General features: G+C 45.4%; 1 protein-coding gene across 1 annotated transcript in view; it reads right to left on the bottom strand.

Annotated features, from left to right (window-relative positions):
* Positions 1 to 3,379: 3,379 nt before the first annotated feature.
* The window catches only part of IL17RE (interleukin 17 receptor E), a 43,332-nt gene continuing 26,498 nt past the window's right edge, over positions 3,380 to 20,213 (bottom strand). Inside the window, exons 9-14 of the mRNA XM_069206156.1 lie at positions 19,590 to 19,635; positions 16,795 to 16,952; positions 14,753 to 14,821; positions 12,658 to 12,709; positions 10,792 to 10,899; positions 3,380 to 7,241 (exon numbers count right to left, since the gene is read on the bottom strand). Of these exons, the coding sequence (XP_069062257.1) occupies positions 6,565 to 7,241; positions 10,792 to 10,899; positions 12,658 to 12,709; positions 14,753 to 14,821; positions 16,795 to 16,952; positions 19,590 to 19,635 (1,110 nt within the window). The 3' untranslated portion in view covers positions 3,380 to 6,564. The remainder of the gene's footprint in view (positions 7,242 to 10,791; positions 10,900 to 12,657; positions 12,710 to 14,752; positions 14,822 to 16,794; positions 16,953 to 19,589; positions 19,636 to 20,213) is intronic.

The following is a 20,213-nucleotide window of genomic DNA, read 5'->3' as shown; positions in this document are numbered from 1 at the left end:
CCCGGTAGGAGCAGGGCCCACGCCTCGTGTATGGACTGGGACCTTGGGCGCGCAAGGGCTGGACAGCTTGGCTCTAGTCTAGGACTGAGCTACCAGCCAGCATGTTCCTGAAGCCACCCATGTCAGAGCTCACCCTAAACAGATCTAAGGCACAGAGGATGGAGAGGAGGCGCATGGACCATGAGACAGTGATTTCCACTTAGGAAGTGGGCGGCATACTATAGATTGCCACTGTTAGGCAGCAGTGTTGGAACAATTTTTAGAGTGGGGTTTCTGGCCAGTAATGTCACCTCTGTAAATGGGCGGAACTCATGGAGTTACAAGAAAACTCAGCAGGATTCCGCAGAGTTCTGCAAATGAGTGGAAATCGGCACATTGTGTTGCTTTGTCTGATTTTTAGCACGGGAGCTCATTCTGCGCTGAAAAAAATCAGCACGAACAGCAACACGTGGCGCTGCTGCTCGAGTTGATTTTGCTGCCATGCGAATCGATTTCCTACTCAAGCGGCAGCTTTCTCACCGCGAACGGTCGCGACTGCCTGTGACATTCGCAGTGAGACAATCTCAACGATGCCCTCTTACCACCTGAAAATTGAGCTAGGAGATGAGAAATCTCACTAGTGCTCACCAGCAGGCACGAGAAAAAGCCCTGTGAACTCCACGACACACGCATAATGCGGAGTGACCAAAATTTCGCTAACTCCGCCATCAGAGCAGAATTTATTACCGTCTGGCGCTCGCTTCACTGAAGACATATTAGGATATGTTTTAATCTGTCTTTGAGAATATAAAAATGGTGCCAGAAGAAAAATCATTTGAAAGGCCTCTTTATTGTTCATTCCCCATCTAAACTCTTTCAGATTTTTTGGATTCGCTGCAGGGACCGCCTACACCCCTTCTAACAGCGCCACTGCTGTTAGAGCGACAACCACAGGTGGCGAATTTAGGCACCAAATGGGATCCATATTTACTGCCTATGGGACAAGGCACCCCCATGAGATTGGGCAAAGGTTGTGCTGATGCCCCATGTTTTCAATTTAGGAACTTTAAATAAATGTAAGATTTTTGTAAACTCCAGGGTGGCTTAGGAGGAAGGCACCACCCATTTGTTTGCAAGTTCTTGTTGCTGTCTCACTTCTTATTGTACTGCTGCCCCACAGTGGAGCACTTCCGGGTTATAGTTCGCAATAGAGGAAGGATGGGCCTCTGGCTGGACTGCTACCTCACTACTGTGAATCCACAAACATCACTACACTTGTGTGAATGTGAGACCCATGGCGTGTACTTGTATGCCCATATGAGTGAGAATGGATTTAATGGCTTTCCAGAGGAATGTATATAAGTTATGCTTCTTATCTCTTGTTGTGACAGAAGCAGGGGAGGCTCGTGGGTTGAGGAAGGGGCGGGGATGTGCGCGGGGGAGGGGCAGAGGGGTAATAAACTTTAAAATAAATTAAATTAAAAAAAAAACCCACCACTTATCTTTTCCATGCCGTCCCGCTACGCACTCCTCTTCCCTGCTGGCTGCCTGCACGCAGGCTCAGACTCCCAGCCTGCCCTGCGGCCAATCCTGATGCTGCTCAGAGCAGCGTTAGGATTGGCTGGGAGAGCCCAGCCAGTGTGCTCCCAGGCAGACTGGGAGCCTGTGCAGACTCTCTCCAGCCCAGCAACTGTGTTGCTGGGCTGCAGAGAGCACACTACGCATGTATGTTTGGCCGGCCCGAGACAGCCGGCCAAACATACATGCGCTCTGAGGGTGTGTGCTGAGCACTCCCCCTCAGTGCAAGTCACCGCCTCTGGCCCCGCCCCCTTAAAAGAACAGGATAATAAATTAAGTTTGTGTATCCTATCCTTCCCTTTAAAGGTTTTGCAGCTGCCGCTGCTGGCAGGAGGGGGTGACGCTCCTCCGTCCTTAAGGAGGAGTTGCCTCTGGACAGAAGATGTGTAAATGAAATGTCCAGAACATGGCACCCGGTATACTGTCTACCTGTTGTCAGAGCATCTATATGAGTAGTTTAACAGACCTATTATAGCTGCACACCTCTATGCCAGCTTGAAGAGTGTAGATACAATGAACATTTTCCAACTCTTTGTAATTCCTTTCCAAAGCAGGCAGTGTAGCGTCCAACTCTGAAAAGTCCAGTTTATTTTGTCCAACTCTGAAAAGTGCAGTTTATTCTGTCCAACTCTGAAAGGTGCAGTTTACTTTTGCTGCTCAGATGGTGGTTCTGTGAGGAGTTGTGGTTTCGCTGGACGGCCTGGGCTGTGTGGTCTTCATTTCTCACTTCCCAAGACATCTGCTAATATCCAGATGTGAGTGTTTAGGGGTAACACTTAGAGGAACATTCCCATTAATGGACATAGGGCTCCATTAGTCGTCCCACGTGGAGGAGTTGTGTCCATACTGAGTTCTCCTCTTTGGGGGTGAGCACCTTTCTCTGTGTTAGTGTCTACCTCTTCCCTCGTTTATTCACGGGCTTCATCCCTGGAAGAGGGGATGGGCTCAGACAGGAAGCACACCTTGGCCATGACTGAATGTTGTGTTGTCCCATGAATGCAACAGGGGAGATATTAGACCCTCTAGCGGGGTTGGAGTATGGCCCTTGTTGGAGGGGGGCACCCACCTGCTGGTGCTTTAGACCGTCTAGATGAGGCGAGGGCCGGGTCTCGCTGGGTGGGGAGGCCGGTTGGTGGTCCTGACCCTTTAGCTGAGGCAGAGCATGGAATTGGTTGGGGGGGACTGACCTGCTAGTGTTCCCGACCCGCTAGATGAGGGCTGGCGTGGGTCTTGCTAGATGCGGAGGTTGGTTGGTGCTGGGCTGGCTTGAGGCGGACTGACCTACTGGTGATTTGACCATCTGAATGAGGTAGGGCACAGGGCTGGTTGGTGGGGGACCGACCTGCTGATGGTTCAATACTTCGGCTTAACCATGAGTGGCCCTCAAGTACTGTTTAGTGGAATGGCTAATAAGGGCCAAGGGGACACAGGCCGGGATGGAGCGGCCAAGCAGTTCCCTGATTTGAGGCATATGTTATGTGTTCCTACTGATACATCTCTTATATGTAAAAGGTCAGCATCTCAACCATACAGTCAACTTGTGTGCTCTTGCGTCTGCCCCAGAGAGCAGATGTCAATAAAACATCAATGACGTCTTGCTGATGATGGCTGCAAGTGATTTCTGGTAATTTCCCTGTTTCATTCTAGCAAGTTTGCAGTGTCTGGGAACCTCAAGTGTTTTAGCAGTCATTTTGTCATTCAAGTCAATGTGTAAGTCCCACCTCTCCAGGGACAGCAGTTCCTAAATTGTCACAATGTAGTGAAACCAGGAACTCACCAAATTGCTAGAAACACTGTGTTTATCACAAAAGGAACCAGTCGCTTGAATCATTAGAAGGTTTTAATCGGACGGCAACAAGACCCAGCTTACAAAAACCTCAAAGGTGTGTCTACTTTTAAATACAATATACATATGAACATTCACTGGCTGTCACTACATTCTTTGTAACGACAAATGTTACTCAAGCAATATTTCAGACTGTAATTCTGCCTTTAATAAAAGTGTGCACAGATCTTGAAGCTTTTCATCCACCACAATTTTTTTTGCAGACGTTGTGGCCTTCATACAATTTGTAAATATCAAAAACATAACAGTAGGTGAAACATCTGCAGAAAAAAAAATTGCATGAGAAAAACTGCACAAAAAAACTTTAGTGTGTTCCCTTGCCAAGATACTTTTGTAAAAACATTCTTTTACACATTTTATTAAACAAAGGTAGTAAACAATGAAAACTTCTCAACTATACACACTGTAAAGTTTACCAACTTTGCTCACAGGTAAAACTTCACTGACCCCTCTTTAACTGTACTTTACAGTAGTTCAAACAATTCACTTTAATTCTCAGATGTGTCTCATGAAAATATTTAGCACTTTTGCATCATTTGTGTGTTAGAGTGTTTGAAAGCCAATGCTTTGGGGCTCTCGCAGAAGTATGACATACTGAACATGTACCAATCACAATCCTTCCCCAGGTAAAACAAGGTTTCTTGGAAAGTTATCTCGATACAGTTTTGAGGGTGGAAGAATAAAGAATAAAACGTTAGGACAAATGAGATATTGTTGTGCGCCTCGTAGTGCATTAACTACTAGGATTTGTTAACATTCTGCCATAATCATGAATATCTCAAGCATATTAGTTTCCAAAACTGTCCTCTTAGGGCACCGTCTTTCATACTCTGGCACCTAAATATCGAGTCCGGGATATTGTGAGACATCAAGGGGCAAATTTACCAAGGGGTGGCTCCTCAGTTAGGGCGGAGGAGCATCGCTCCCACCAGCAGCGGCAGCTGCAAAACCTTTAAAAGAAAACAATAATAAACTTAGGGGCATATTTATAGGTCCTTAGTGCCACCTTGTGCCATATTAAAGTCATTTATTCTGACGTTAATGTGGCCCAACATGGCCAAAATCTCCACACAGTATTTACAGAGTGGTGCAATGCATGCATTGCGCCACCCTGTAACCCTTTGCACTACATTATGCCTGCGCCAGGCATAATGTATGGAAAGGGGGTGTTCCCCTGTTAGGAGAGCTGGAAAAATGCCGTAAGGAAATCTACAAGATTTCCTTACGCCATTTTTTAAATCTATGAGATTTCCTTACGCCATTTTTTATGGCACTTTTAACGCCTGCTCAAGAGCAGGCGTTAAAATTGGCCTTCCATTCTTTAGAATGGGGCCCTACGTACTCTGCAGGAGTAGCACCAATATTTTGGTGCTACTCCTGCAGAGTGCATCAATAGCGTCATGAAAGATGACGCTGTTGCCCCCTACCCTGTGCCATGGTGCGCCGTATTTTAAATACGACTCACACATGGTGGCGGTGGGGGGGGGGGTGCCAAGGGGCGCAGGGAAAGTGGTGCTGCACTCCGTGCACCCCCACTTTCCATAAATCCGCCTTTGGTTTATTATAATTTTCTTTTAAAGGGGCGGGCCACAGGGGTGACGAGCAGTAAGGGGGAGTGGTGAGCGCATGTGCGTTTGGCCGACCATCTCGGGCCGGCCAAACACACATGCGCAATAGGCTTTCTCCAGCCCGGCAACTGTGTTGCCGGGCTGGAGAGAGCCTTCACAGGCTCCTAGTGTGCCTGGGAGCGCCCTGGCTAGATGCTCCCAGGCAATCATGACGCTGCTTTGAGCAGTGTCAGGATTGGCCCCAGGGCAGGCTGGGAGCCTGTGCCTGCAGCCGGCGGATGCAGAGGAGACAGAGGAGCGACGCGGCTTGCATGCAGGTACGTTTTTTTTTTTTAATGTTATTAATATTTCTCCCATATCGACCCTCCCCACTCCCCCCCGCTCACCAACCCACCCCTTTAAACACCTGCAAGCCACAACTGTATTTACAAGCCCCTACCGCTGCCTTGCGCCGCAATAGCGAAATTGTTTTGGGACGCTAAAGTGGCGTTAAGGAGGCCATTCCCCTGCGCCATATTTACAAAGTGGTGCAATGCATGCATTGTACCACTTTGCAACCCCTTGCGCCACATCATACCTGCGCCAGGCATGATGTATGCAAGAGGGCGTTCCTCCGCAGGGAGGCTGAAAAAATGGCGCAGTAAAATTTACAAATATTCACTGCAACATTTTGTCCGTCAATTTTAACACCTGCCCATGGCAGGCGTGAAAGTGACACTGCTGTATTGGCCGATGGGCCTCCCGGTGCTTTGCTGCACTAGAGCCAACATTTTTGGTGCTAGAGCAGCAAAGCTCCACAACAGTGCCCAAAATGTTCACGCTGTTATGGTAGCGGCCACCGTGGTGTGCCATATTGTAAATGCGGAGCAACCACGGTGTTGTTAAGGGGGGTGCAGGGGAACACCAGAAAAGTGACGTATGTGCCACTGTCTTGAAAATATGCCTCAAAGATCATAGTCAAAATACCAAGGGGCAAAATACACTAATACCAAGGGGCAAAATACACTAATACCAAGGGGCAAAATACACTAATATCAAGGGGCAAAATACACTATTCTTGCACTCAATATCCAAGGGAACGATCTTATCAGTGTTATTCTGGTTGTTAGAGGTGAGGTCGATAATTGTCTCAAGCGGGAGACACAGTGATCAGACATGACAGCCAAACACCCAGGTAAGACGATTGTCAATAAGAGGGTAATCTCTACATCCAAAAGAGTGAGTCGTCATATGATGTGAGCAAGCCTTAGCCTCCTAGAACTGTCATGACCACTTCAAGGCAAGCAGATAGAACTTTCTCGGGTAGAGACCTTGTGAAAAATCTCCCAAATATTAAGAGGACATGCTATGTCTGGTCAAATAGATATCCTGCAGTGTTTTAATTCTGAATAAGTCAAATCTTAGTCTGAGATGGACCTAAGCAACTCAATGAATTGATCAGCCGCTATTTCCTGGGCATCGACAAGGAGGTGGGAAACTGACACATGATGGTTTTAGGGAGGTGGCTGCTGCTAGGGTGATCACCACTGTTGTGCCTTGTAGACAGCCCTTGGAACCCATGTTAGGTAACGGTGACCGAGTAGCCTCATTGCTTTAATAAATGGTCGTCTCCATCTTGGTCTGTGGCATCTCTTTGGGCCACCCAAAGCTGGTCAGCTGCTGCAGTCGGCACAGCTCCAGCCTCCCTTGCAAGCTTGCACTTTTTTCTGACTTCACCAGCTTCCGGACAAGGAACTTAGCCAATGCCCTTATCCAGCATGATCGGCTCTGGGCGGTGTATTCAAGTTCATTCACAAGTCTGTGCAGGTCCTTAAAGAGCCGATAATGCGGTATCTTCGTCATGGACGCAGGGATGTCCTGCTTTTCACAGAGCCCATCAAAATAGACCAAGATATAGTCCCGCAACCGCTCCTTGCTGGTGAGTTCCTTCATGTCGCGCTGTAGGCAGGACATTGCTGCTCCAAAGAGGTTGTGGGGATCTCCTCGGTAGTTGCTGCTGGTGCTTTGGCTGCGCCACACCTCGTAGATTTTGCTGCTATAATGCGTCCATACAAAAATTACCTTCCCCTTCTCCCTCTCCACCAGTTCCCTCTTGCTGTACAGCCATGGCAGGATGCCCATCTGGGCAACTCTGCCCACTTCCCAGAGATCCAGGATTACATTGCAGCCTAGGCTGGTCCGCAGGAAGTCGGCAAAGGCGCAAATCGCTATCTTGTACTGCTCGGAATCAGGCGAGTAAACCAACAGGATGGTACGGCGCCAGAGAGGAGCTGTGGAGAAGACACAACAGAGTAAGAAACTGTGACTCTAGTCATCAAAAATCACACAATCTATGCTTTTGGTGAGTGTGAGTCGTAATTTGTTGTAAAACAGTGAGGATGAAAATGAATGTACGCACACCTTCGTAATATAATATTCATTGTTCCCATCCATCATCTTAATACCCAATGTCTTTCGTCATAGCCTGAATAGTGTCAGGATAAACTATGGTTTTGTGTTTTGACAATACAAATAAGATGATTTTGTGTTATGTTTTTTTTTATAGTGCTGCATTACCCATTTCCTAGGTCTTTCGGCCTTCTTGAGAGTCAGGTATGGTGGATGGGCTGTAGTCTACTGTCTTTGTGTTAAATGTTTACCTAATGAGGGGTCCTTCATGGTGAGCACCAGATCTTTTGATCTACCATTATACCAGCACAAGGGTGATCAGCTGGTCTATCCAGGCAGCTGCTAGAAGGTTGTTCTGGAACAGAGAGGTGGATCTCACTACCTTCCCTGAACCTATGTTCCAGAGGGATTCACCAGTCTTTATTGTGGCTGGTTCTGGTATAACCTACTGTCTTATCTTTAAAAAAGGTTTAGATCTGTCTGAAGGAGTTTGTCTTTATGTCTCCATCTTCACAACCTTGCTTGCTCATGCACTGCTCATGTTTTGCATCCAAAGCTCAATCGTTGTTGTTTGACACTGCGTGTCCAACTGTGCGTACTTTCTTGGTCATTTGTACGTGTAACTTTGCCCTGGACCTCAACTTTGCCTTTTTATACATTGCATACTATGGCCAGGATCAAGTGATCATTTCTTTGTGAAATGTAAGACTATACACCACAGGAGAGTCACCTTTCACACACAACGCTATGACCTCCCAGTGATGAATTAATTGCTGTGCACCTTCCATATTTGGTTCTCTCCCTCCATCTGTGTACCTTTGTTTTAGGCATCTTTTGACATTTCCTGATCTCCTCTTGCAGTATGAGGAAGAATGGTGAACATACATACCAACAGAAAGAAGCGAGAATGTCACCACAACAATAGATAGTGTCAATACCTAACTCTTCTGTCCTTCGGGTCTTCCAATATTAAAACACATTTATTTGTTGTTAAAAAGACCCATCACCCATCAACCTTGTTGGTGGCATGCTTCATCATATGGGTCCTACCGGAGCCATCTAACGCATCAAGGGTGCGCTTCGATGCCTGATTACAGTGGAGAAGTGTTTTTTGGTTTTTGAGGACTGTTCTCAGGAAACAGAAAAGTGCATTAAATTGACTTTGAGGTGCCAACCTCGCTGGTGTGTTTTAATAATGGTACCCCTCGACAAGATTAAAAACAGTTATGGATGCGTTGAGAGATGCTAATGTGCTCAACATGTTTCAGCATTATGTTCCTGGGTGCCCTCTAAGGTTCAATCTGGCTATCTACAGGACCTAGAGCGCATGCGCACTAAGGCATGCTAAAAAAAGCAATCCATAACTTACAGTTTTCACAACGTTATTACTCCATTTGAGTACTTTGTGGTTGACAAACTACTGCCTCATGGAATAGCCAGGGGGAGGGCGAGCGCTGTAGTCACACATTTGGCAAGGGTGGTCGCCCGCCAATGCACCTATTTGTTCATTGGACCTCTGGATCGGAATGGCAAACTCCATCAGTAGAAGTGGAGGTGGACCACACAGCCTTCTAGTTTGGCTGCTGCTGGGAAGGTAAGCAGGATTTGCTCCGCTGTTCATTTTCATGGTGTCATGCTATGTGCCTCCCTGTCCGGCAGGTAAGCTTTTTCCACAATAACTGATGCCACTACCTAGTCCTGAGGAGTTTTAATTTACCGTTTTATTTATGGAGGATGAATCCTCCACACCCTTGCTTGTCGGGATGCCCAGTGCCTTTGTTTCTCCCCTCACACTGTGGTGCTAAGTTTATTTTTATTCCCTCCCAGCACCTTACATCGTCCGTGTGTCCTTCTGGTAAGGTGTTCTTAGGGCAATGTGCAGAAGCGCGACTACGAAGGCAATTTAATCAGAGTTCACCCTGGTGTACATATTCACGTGTTTCACTGTCACGAAGGACAGACGTGTGAAGAACAGAGAAGAGAGCTTGTGAGGTGGAGGTCTTAGGGACAGGTAGTACTTGTAGAAGGAAGGATGATGAGGGGAAAAGATCTGTATTATGATACAATTAACTCCACCATCTCCTGGGCCCAGTTCCTCAGGTTGGTACTCCTCGACCACTTAGTGTCTCATAGACATAGAAGGACCTCTCGCAGTGTCAGAGGCTTCCTTCCAGACCATGGAGGGTCAGAGGGGCTTGGATCTCTTCCAGATATGCAAGTCTGACTGACAATTCTAGCCTCATCAAATGACAAAAATGAATTGTTACTAAGTGTAATGCCACCTTTCTGACCTCAGCATCACAATGTTGGTTGATGAAAGGAACTTTTCTTTTGGCACTGACATAGGTACCGTAAGAAGACTGCTTCTCCTTACTATAGCAGTGTCAAGGCTTTTTCCAAATTTGCGTTCTTCAACACAGTTCAAGTACCTTTTTTAAAATCTTCAAATGCAGGGTTCAGCGGCTTCTCTTACCTGAAGCTAGAGAAATGTTCCCTTTAGCAGACTTACCCTTGGCACAGCAGCAGCTTGTTTCATTCTCGTGCTGCGTGGCACCAGGCAGCGCCAGATGGGGCACGATTATTTCAGCCTCAGCTGGCCCACTCTGACAGCAAGTGCTACTGGCCCATAGCAGTGTTCTTTGGAATCCATTAGCTCTGAAGCTAAGTCCATTTGTTTTATGTCTTGCTGACTCCATTGTGAGCATTAATTTGAGAAACTATAACTCAAATGTTTCTTTTTTTCTGTCCACTTCCCAAATTAATATGGAAGGACGACTCTCTTCCTGTTTTTAGCCTCCAGTTCCAGGTTAATAGGTCACATCCCCTTATAGGAGGAGACTACCTGCTCAGCAAGGTGCGTTGCAGCTTGGCTTTCCTGTGTAAGTGTGTTGCTCTCTCCTGTGGGTATACAGTTGCCTGATCTTCACCATAGCACCAGTATCTTCAGTTAAGTTCCTGGATGGATGCTCTGCTTCTTCTGGGTCTGATCTCTTGGAATGCCTGCTCATTAGAGGTTTTTCATGTCTGCTCCATTGTGCCTCATCCAGTTTCCGTCCTGGAGTTTGAGCAGGAAATAGGAAGCAACAGGCTTTTTCCTCACGCAAAAAATAAATATTTAGTGTTGCCGTTGAGAGTAGCCCGTGACAATTCAAGCCTCAATCTACTTTTTCAGACTGGCACCAATGCTCCACACCTTCATCCCAAAACAAGCTGCTGTGTGTCTCTGTTCCCCACTATGTGTGATGCAGAAGTTGTTCTTTTCTCTCTTTTCACTCCTAAAACCCAGCTTGCCCTTCAATCACTCAATGTCTGTGTCTACATCTTTGACCCTCTGCCGGGCAGACTCCGCTGCATTTTGGCTAGGTTTGTGCTATACAAATACCACATACACATATATCTATATGCAAAACAACAGAAACAACGCATACTTACCCTTCTTTGCTTTTTGGATTGTGAGGTAGTTAAGAAGGACGAGGATAATCATCAATAAAACCCCAGCCAACAGGCCTACTGCTACGAGCCCGATTCGCTGGCGGGAGACTGAAAAATAACAGAGAGAGACTGCATGATTCTCCCTCGGCAACTCTCATCAAACCACCAACTCCACCTGAGAGCACCCCCATTTCTGAAGTGGAAACCCCTGCCAATGGCCTGTCACTTTAACTCATTAATCAAATGTCTTGTAATGTAAGTATCAACCGCACATCAACAGAACAATAATAGAAAATATTCTACACAAAACTTATAATAAATGTATCCAAAAAGGTACAGAATAAAAGCACATGATAGATAGAATGAGAATATGAATTTCCACAGTAAAATAAAAAAAAGAGGGGAGAAAAACATCTTCACATGCCTAGATTACGACCACCATTTTTAGACTGTAAAAGAGCTCTTAGTATTACAATGCAAGATAAAATTTACATTGAGGCATTATCAACTGCTTTCCTCGATATGCATGCTTAGTCTCAGCTTTGATATTTAGAATCTCATTCTAACTGAGCAAATCTGATATCAAGCACAATCAGTGTCTAATCTTGACAGATGTGTGCCAAGGAAAAATGCTTAGAAAGCGTAAATGTGAGGTAATCCGCACTGATTGTTCCAACTCCCCATCTTACCCCTTCTTCAGACCACTCTGAAGTCTGGTGTGTTACCTGGGGTAATACCACAAAGTGCCATAACACATTTATCATGGGTTAAATTATCAAACCATAATTCCTCCAAGGTGAGTGAGATGTCCTAACTGGACAAAGTCCCCATCACCACTGAATCCTACCGACTCGGAGACATATCTCACCCACCTCCTTTTGACAATAAGATTAGAAATGTTCATCGTAACCTTGAGGAGAGACTAGGAAGTGGACAACCATCTCTACAAAGCAGTCCTGGATCACTGATCCTCTTCTCTCTTGGAAAGGTGGCAGCCCTAGGCACTCCTGGGAGGTGTGGTGGGTACTGCCAACCACAGTGTCTGCTTGAAAAATACCTTGGCCCTGACACTTACAATTTAAAAAATGCTTGCAGGTTGAACGCATCAAAGCTAGAGAGCAAGATGAAGAAGTACAAGGCGGGGACAGGAATTCAGGGCCAGAGTGGCAGAGGCAGCACATGCAACTTTGCTGTCTGCCCTTTCTATATAGATTTCTTCTCTGCCCACCGACTCAACGGGGGCTGGCCAGGTTGTTCTAGTCTTGGATCTAGGGTCTTACTTACTAAACAGAATCAGGAATCATTGAATGCTGGTAACGAAATTTCCAGCATCAGAGTATCGACCACATTGACATCTTTCAATTTGTTTGCCTAATCAAATTGTACATTTCTATGAACGGTAGTAAGCTTGGCAGGCTTGTCTATCCCAAAACAAAGAAAGGTACTGAGTGGCCAGACCTTCTGTAAGATCTGTACCCCTGGGGCAGTGTCAGTCACCTGTGTTAGTCTTCATTCCTGTGGTACTGACTCTTCTACTTCATCATTGAGGTGGTATCTCAGAGACACAGACTGGCCTCTTTCAATGGCAGAGATTTCCCTCCAGGCCCCAAAATCTGAAGCACTAGCAGAGCCTGGACCTCTCTGAGGTCATCCCAGACATTCTTCTGAACTTTTCTTGTCCACGGATACGCTTCTGATTATATCAGAGCTATTTGGGAGCGTAGTGGGGGTGCTCAGATTACTGACGATAAAGTTGAGTTTATCCTACCCTAATCAAATGAACCCCCCAACACACCCCCACCCACAGTAAAGGAGGACATTCAGAGTTGAGTAAAAATATTTCTCTATAACTAATGTAATACTCACTGTCTGGACAGATGACCTCCTTCACTGCAAAACGAACATCTGATCGCCAAACCTGGAAATGTGAAAATGACATAGCACAAATGGGAGCTATGTTAGTGCTCATTACTGTTCCACAAATTAGACTTCTGCACTCAACAAAGGCATAGATTCTAGAATTAATATAATGTTACTCCTTTTTGTGCTTATTTAAATGTGGGATAGTGTGACATATAGCACTTCCCATTTGCATATTATTTTTTCTTTTTTACCCCACATTCAAACTTTTGTGCACAGTTGGAAAAACAGCTGACTGCAAGTAAGGGCCTCATTTGCAAATATTTGGGATCAATAAGGAACCCTTGAATCCACAATGGTTTGGGTTTACAGTCAGATTCATTAATCTCCATTCACAGAAGTAGGATTCTGGAACATTTCCAACCCTGAATCACATCTATCACTGCAGAAAATCATCCAGTGCTGTAGAATATCCGAGGTCAATGTGAAGTCTGAAAGTTATGTAGTTTTTGCCAGGGGACAAGTAGTAGGCTGCTTCTGGGAACATGGGTTGCACACTCAATCATGGGCGTCTCCTCCATTAGGCCAGAGGAGCATCGCCCCCCCCCCGCCAGCGGCAGGATCTGCAACACCTTTGAAAATAAAATGATAATAAACAGCGTTTATTATCATTTTATTTATAAAGGGGGGTGGGGCCATGGGGGTGATAAGCATGAGGGAGTGCACATAGCACTCTCCTCACTGCAAATGTATGTTTGGCCGGCTGTCTCGGGCTGGCAAAACACACATGCACACAAAGGCTCTCTCCAACTCGGCACTGTGTTGCCGAGTTGGAAAGAGCCAGCCCAGGCTCCCAGTCTGTGTTGGAGCGCCCAGCCAGGGAGCTCCAGCCAATCATAATGTTGCTTTGAGCAGTGTCATGATTGGCCGCAGAGCAGGCTGGGAGCCTGCAGAGCAGCGGAGAGCGTCGGAGAGCGTCGGCGACGGCCAGGCAAGATTTTTTTAATTTAGATTTTATTTTATCCCTCCCACCCGCCACTTTTCGAAGTCGCCAGCCACAACTGCACACAATATCGGGACTTTGTGGATATTCACAACCATTGGCAGGGATATTTCACACCAAATTTGCATACTTAACTATACTGTTTGTAATGCTGCAGAATAAGTGCAAACTGAGTGTGAAAGTATCCCAAATACCTACATATGCTTCACGCAGAGAAGAAAAGGAAACAAAAAAATCAAGCTACTTCAAAGCTGGTGTATTATCAGCCATTAGAAGTGCTGCCAATTTAGGGTGAGGTAGACTCATTAAAATCTATGATATTCTTATATATCCACACGAAGCCTGTAGGATTTTTATAACATGTACCCATCAGCAACACCCCAAAAAATAAGTAAATGAAAATTGACAACCCATAATATTACTTTTTTGGGGAATGAGCTCCTAAAATATAAAGTACAGACAACAAAGAGCCAACGATGTCTTAAGAAGCAGAAGGATGTCTTGATTTAGGAGAGGCTTAATGCACATATGCTACTTGATTTTGTTTTCATAGATGTTCAGTGATACATTACAGATTCATAATTTACTCGAAGGTAAACTGTACCCTAAACTCATTAACAAATATTGTGTCAATTATTCTGCAAACTTCTGGATTTTTTGGTAAGTTCCACTAATTTCAAAATGTCATGATGCTGGTAAAAACAGGAGGAAAGTCCTACAATAAAATGCCTTTGTGGGAAACGTCCTCTGAAAATACTTTTTGTGGTAAATGATACTCCCAGCTAAATTGCCTCAACTTTGCACAACTCCAAAAGGGGAACATTAATTTCACCCATCCCTAGGATAAACTGGTTACTTGTGAGTAAACCTTCTTCAACTATACATTTGGAGCTGTCTGAGACTGCCACTTGTAGGTGAAAATTGGACAACAAAGTCCTGGAGTAATGTCAAATGTACTTTAAGTTCTAAATATGAGAGGCAGTTTCCACATTACATTAGGAACATCAAGAATATGGGCCAGAAATGGGACTGGGTGAAGTGCACTGTGGGGTGCAATAAAGTGTGGGGAAGCTAAAAGATGGTAAATGATGGACTTACCAACACACAGCTTTCGAGAAACTGAAAGGGCAGAATCAGCTCCTTCTTCTCTGGGCTCAAACTATTTGCCTATCAAAGAAGAAAGTTAGAATTTCAAACAGGAGTTCTGGACACATATGTTCTGAAAAAAGATGACACTTGTTCAGCTGATTTTCACTACCCAATAACGTTTAAACAGATGGTGACATAAGGCTATAGTTGAAACATGTGGCTATTTCCCAGCCAAAGTTAAGATTGATGAGGACTTGTAAAACACAAACTGCCTTCAATATTTATCCTTAATTCCGCCCAATATCATCAAAGGAGTTCAACTACCCAATTTTGTCTAGAATGGTACTCAACAGGCAACTCTCAAATCCTTCATTTTCAACTGTCCAAAAGGCTAACATCAAGTGAAAAAAACTATACTGTAACTCAAGGTTCCTTTCTCCAGGCAACTCGAGATGACCATAGAACACATCATTTAAGGGTCAAGGCTTCTGGTTTTTGTTGACTAAACAGACAGCTTGTACCTTTAAATAAAAAAAATCTAGCAATGTCTAGGAACCTTTAAAAACACATCCATTTTAACATCTTGAGACTATGGGCCTCATTACAACCCTGGCGGCCATATTATGACCGGGGCGTTGTCACAGCGGTTATAATCCGCCAGGGCAGCGCTGCCCTGGGCATTATGACTCCCCTTCCCGCCAGCCTGTCCATTGCGGTAGAGACAGCCATGGAAAGGCTGGCGGGAAGGGGAGTCGCGGGGCCCCTGGGGGCCCCTGCACTGCCCTGCACTTGGGCCCCCAGGCACAGCCCCACCCTGCTTTTTACTGTCTGCACAACAGACAGTGAAAAGCGAGACGGGTGCAGCTGCAATCGTCGCACGGCTGCAACACCGCCGGCTCCATTAGGAGCCAGCTCCAATGTTATGCCCGACATCCCCGCTGAGCCGGCGGGTGGAAACTCTGTTTCCGCCCGCCGGCCCAGCGGGGATGTTGTAATGTGGCTGGCGGGATTGTGGCTGCATAGGCGGCCGCTCGGCGGTCCAACCGTGGCGGGCGGCCACCGCCGCCCGCCAAGGTTGTAATGAGGGCCTATAAGCCTTAAAAGGTTCAAAAGAAGGCCCAATCTCTAACCAGTAAATGCTAACCAGCTCTCAAAACATAAAGTACAGAATTATTATATAGATGGAGTCAAATGCCAAAATTGCCAAGTCTTTAATGACACAAAACCCCAGAGATAGTTATCCTGAATGAGCTGTGTCTCAAGAGGAACATACGCTTCTCGACATACAGTGGTCATGAGAACATTTTAGCTTGGTTATGCTACATCTGTCAGAACCTTTCAGATATTTTGACTTGGGGTGGGTGGTACACTCTGCTCCTCTGGCAGAGTTTGCTGAGTTTTGCGTACTCCGCGCTCCGAGTTCCGGAAAAACTCTATCAACTGCCACCTGGCAGAGATTTTCTCACACGTTGCTCGACTATGTTAAGTTGACGAGTGAGAAAATCAAGGGGTTAGACTACCTCCCGGTGACATTTCTCAACGCGGATGGTCGCAGCGGGTCGCTACCGCTCATTCTGAGAAAGCTGCAGTTCAAGTAGAAAATCTACTTCAGCTGCAGAAAAAACTAGTGCTCTGTGGTGCACCGCGTAGTTCCATTCATGCTAATTGTACAGCGCAGGACAAGCTCCCAGTGCTAAAAATAAGCGTGACATACCGAATTGTGCCACTTACAGAACTCTACAGAACATCACACAGTTTTTAGGTTTTTAGGAATTCTGCGGAGTAAAACTCAGTGAGTTCCACCCAGCTATAATTCTGACCCATTGGACATTGCCCTCATTATCAACAGACATGACAACCTTTTGACATAATCCCCATTGTTCGCAAACTACTTGGTTCCCAGAAAAAAGATTCAGTACTTATATGCATGTAACAAAGTTTGCACTTTGCACACCTAGTAGGTGTTTCAGATTTCTAGTCTACATCCTTATTATATCACCCCCTCATCTAAATAGAAATCTCTTAACTTGCAAATTCTCCACTTCTCTTACCGATGAGATGGTGTAAACAGGCCCAATTTGGTGACACTGTCCGTCCTCGCTCTTCCTGCAGGTTCTAGCACTGAAGGATGCTGGAGCATCAATGCTAGAGCGAAAGGTCAGAACGGTGTGGAGCAGTTGCACCTTTGCGGTGACGGTCCAATCTTTATCTAGAATAGAAACCACAACAGCAGTAGAATCAGACTTCCATTCATCTTACTCTGAGGGTTGGGTAGTGGGGAGAGCACCGGGAAGGAAGGCGCTCATTATCGTAAAAGCACAGTTCAGCATTATTCTCTGGTTTTCCAAGCAGTATTACGATTAGTCAAATTAGAGAAACCATTAAAAGTCCAAATCATAAAGCATTTATGTGGGCCTGCTTCTCACCATTGATGGAAACCACTAAATTCTCAGGATCTCAGTCAACGGCAAACCTTCAACTCATAAATTAATCTGAGGAGTTTGTGTAACAACCTTATGACATTTGGAGAAGACAACATTGAACAAATATCTGCACTGGCCTTAAGGCCTTATTACGACCTTGATTGAGGGGTTTCCTCCATCACAAATGTGACTGATATCCCATCTGTTGTATTACGATCTCCATAGAATATAATAGGAATATAATACAGCGGACGGGATATCCATCACATCTGAGATGGAGGAAACCCCTCCGTCAAGGACGTAATAGGACCCTTAGTGTTCCACTGCAAATGAGTGAAGTAGCTGAGGTGTGAATAGTGTATTTTTCTATATTTTAAAAGCCAAATGAACGAACCACAGGTTTTATGGATTTCTGTTGAAATTATCACACGGAAGGTGATATCATCTTGATATCTGGTTACTTTTCACCTACCCCCAAAAGATCTTTCACACAAAGTGCATCCCAGTTCTAAGAACTGTAATGGGAGATATTGTTTTTTTTAATTAATTCATGAAATTGCTATTGGTGATTTGAAAGCCCACCTCTCCCCAGGTGACTATTTGACTGCTTTAGACTGCAGCAGTAAGGTTATAGTAATGAATGACTATGAATAGCAGACGGCTATGTGTGTAGAGGAGCAAAAGACAAAGCGCGAACCAGGACGTCATAATTTAGAACAATTGCAAAGCAATGCAAAAGCAGTATGATTTGCAGCTCTGATCCTCTGGCTTAGAAAACTCAGTCTTTGATGGTGACTGGAAGCACAAGGAGTGTTTTATATTGCCAGCAAACCATCCACTCAAGCATTAAAAGCCAAGGAGGGTGATGTCTCTATGTGGGATTCAGTATCAGCATTTGTCTTCTTTCAGGGTTATTCTTCGGTGGCATCAACACCGTGGATTCCCAAACGTATGCCTAAACTTCCAGTTTTTTGATGGTCCTGCGAATAGCAGTAGAGCGCCATTAGTCGCTTCACAGGCAGGAGTTATAGTTGGGAGATCCTTGTGCATTTCTCCAGGAAGGAGGGTCACCCATGACGTCATTGGGCGGCGCCCAGATCTGCAGCATTGAAGGCATCACGTGGTGAAGGATCAGCCTCTTTTCTCTTTGCCGCGCACCAGTATCCATATACTCTATCACCTACCCCTGGAGGAAGGCAGAATGAGTGGAATGTCTTGCAGCAGAAAAAGGGGGCTACCCTAAAACTTGGACTGACTTACTCAACTTACACCTTAGAGAGGTGTTTATTCGTGTGGGCACTGGGCAGGCAGCAGGTGGAACTGATCTGCTGTGGTCCTGGACCTTTCTGCCCTACCTCGGGATGCCTGGAATTGAACATTTTGGGGGTTTGCCCGATGACGGGTAACCCGGCAGGGCCGGACCGCTATGCAGTGCCCTGGTATGTGTTGGTATGGCACTGCGGGTATTGGCCATCCATCTGTGTGATGGAGGGGAAGTTGCTACTAAGGTATGGTCCGGGTGCCCTTGGTGGAGGGTGTGGGTGATGGATGAGGGCCTTCTGGCACGTTTGCATTCTGAAGTGTTGCGCTGTAATGGGGAGAGGAGACAACTGTTGTTTTTGCTTGCACCATATTACAGTTTTTCTGATCTTGTGTCCTGTATTCTCACAGCAATAATGTCCGCCCATGGTTAACATGTCGTACTGATACTATGTAACTATGTGAATAAAAGGCTATGCCATGGTTCAACCACCTTTATTGCAATTGTCCATCTCCTTGGGAGTTGTTTCAGTGGGGGCAGAGACTTGCACGTGGTGAGGGCACTATATTGCATGGCACCTCTGAATTCCATGACCTTGTCTGACCTTGGCGTCTTCAGTAATGTGCGCATCCTGATTACGTACAGTTGAGGATACATTATGACACAGATATCACTCTCTTACGTAATTCCTTTTGTTTGTACTTGAATACGCCTTCGTATGGTGTTTTGACATGATGCCTATATAAACACAACATCTTTCTGTTATGGGTTCTGCATCTTTCACGTGGACTAACGTTATGTAGTAAAAACAAACAGACAGCAAATGTTTTTAACACGGTTTGCCTTTACATTTTTTTGCAGAAAAGTTTACCACCATCGGGAGGTTTTGGTCTCCAGATTTTGAGAAGTTGTCAATCAAGTTTTCTGTATTATGCACCCTCTACAAACTAGGAGATGTACTTAATCTCTAAATCTGCACTTTCCTCAGATTTATAGCTCCACCTTGTGCTATGACAAATTTACTACCTTCATAAGACAAACATTTCTATCTTGTTGTTCTCTGCTGATAAGAACACACATACCAGGCCTCTTGTACAGAGGTGCATGTACTCCTTCTAAGTGTCTAACGTTAAAAGGTAATGGTCTTGGAGTTTCTCCTTACCTCCTCTGCATGGGCATTCCAGGTGGCTGCTGTTTCCTAAGGAAAACTGAAACGAAATAAAGCGCAGAGAAACATCAGCCACGCTTTTTAACAGCTGTAAACCTTGGTGTGGTTGATTGAGTCGTCACAGTCATGTATTGTCATTTACAATGCACACGTCTCATGATTGACATCTCAGGCATCAAGTACTTTAACAGTGTTTCCTACACCCCAAGGGCACACAACAACACTTTACAAACTATGAGTGACGTCACAGAGGCCCTGAGACCTGAAGCAAGGTACAGGATCGGTGTTTACGTGTGAAAAGGTGTATGTGGGGGGTGGTTTTGGGATGGAGGAGGAAATGACACAAACATTTGTCTACTTGTAAGATCAGTTTAAGCTTGGTTTAGGAGGGGGGAGGGAGGGGCGTGGTTTCAAGTAGGCCCAACGTTTGCTCAGATAGCACCCTTGGCAGAACCAAATTTGGTGCCTCTTGGTTCCCCGCTTTTCATCCTCATTGGAGCTTGTAACTTCAGATACACAAGGAGCAAACCATTATCTTCACAAATTTAGCAAATTTGCATTTTCTTTGCATCCTGGTACTTAAAGTCCTATGTGTAGGGAGAGGATGTTGCGTAACAG

Source organism: Pleurodeles waltl, chromosome 9 (assembly GCF_031143425.1).
Source record: "Pleurodeles waltl isolate 20211129_DDA chromosome 9, aPleWal1.hap1.20221129, whole genome shotgun sequence".
Taxonomy (NCBI): Eukaryota; Metazoa; Chordata; class Amphibia; order Caudata; family Salamandridae; genus Pleurodeles; species Pleurodeles waltl.
The sequence above is the reverse complement of the archived record's forward strand: the minus strand, read 5'-3'. Positions and strand labels throughout refer to the sequence as shown.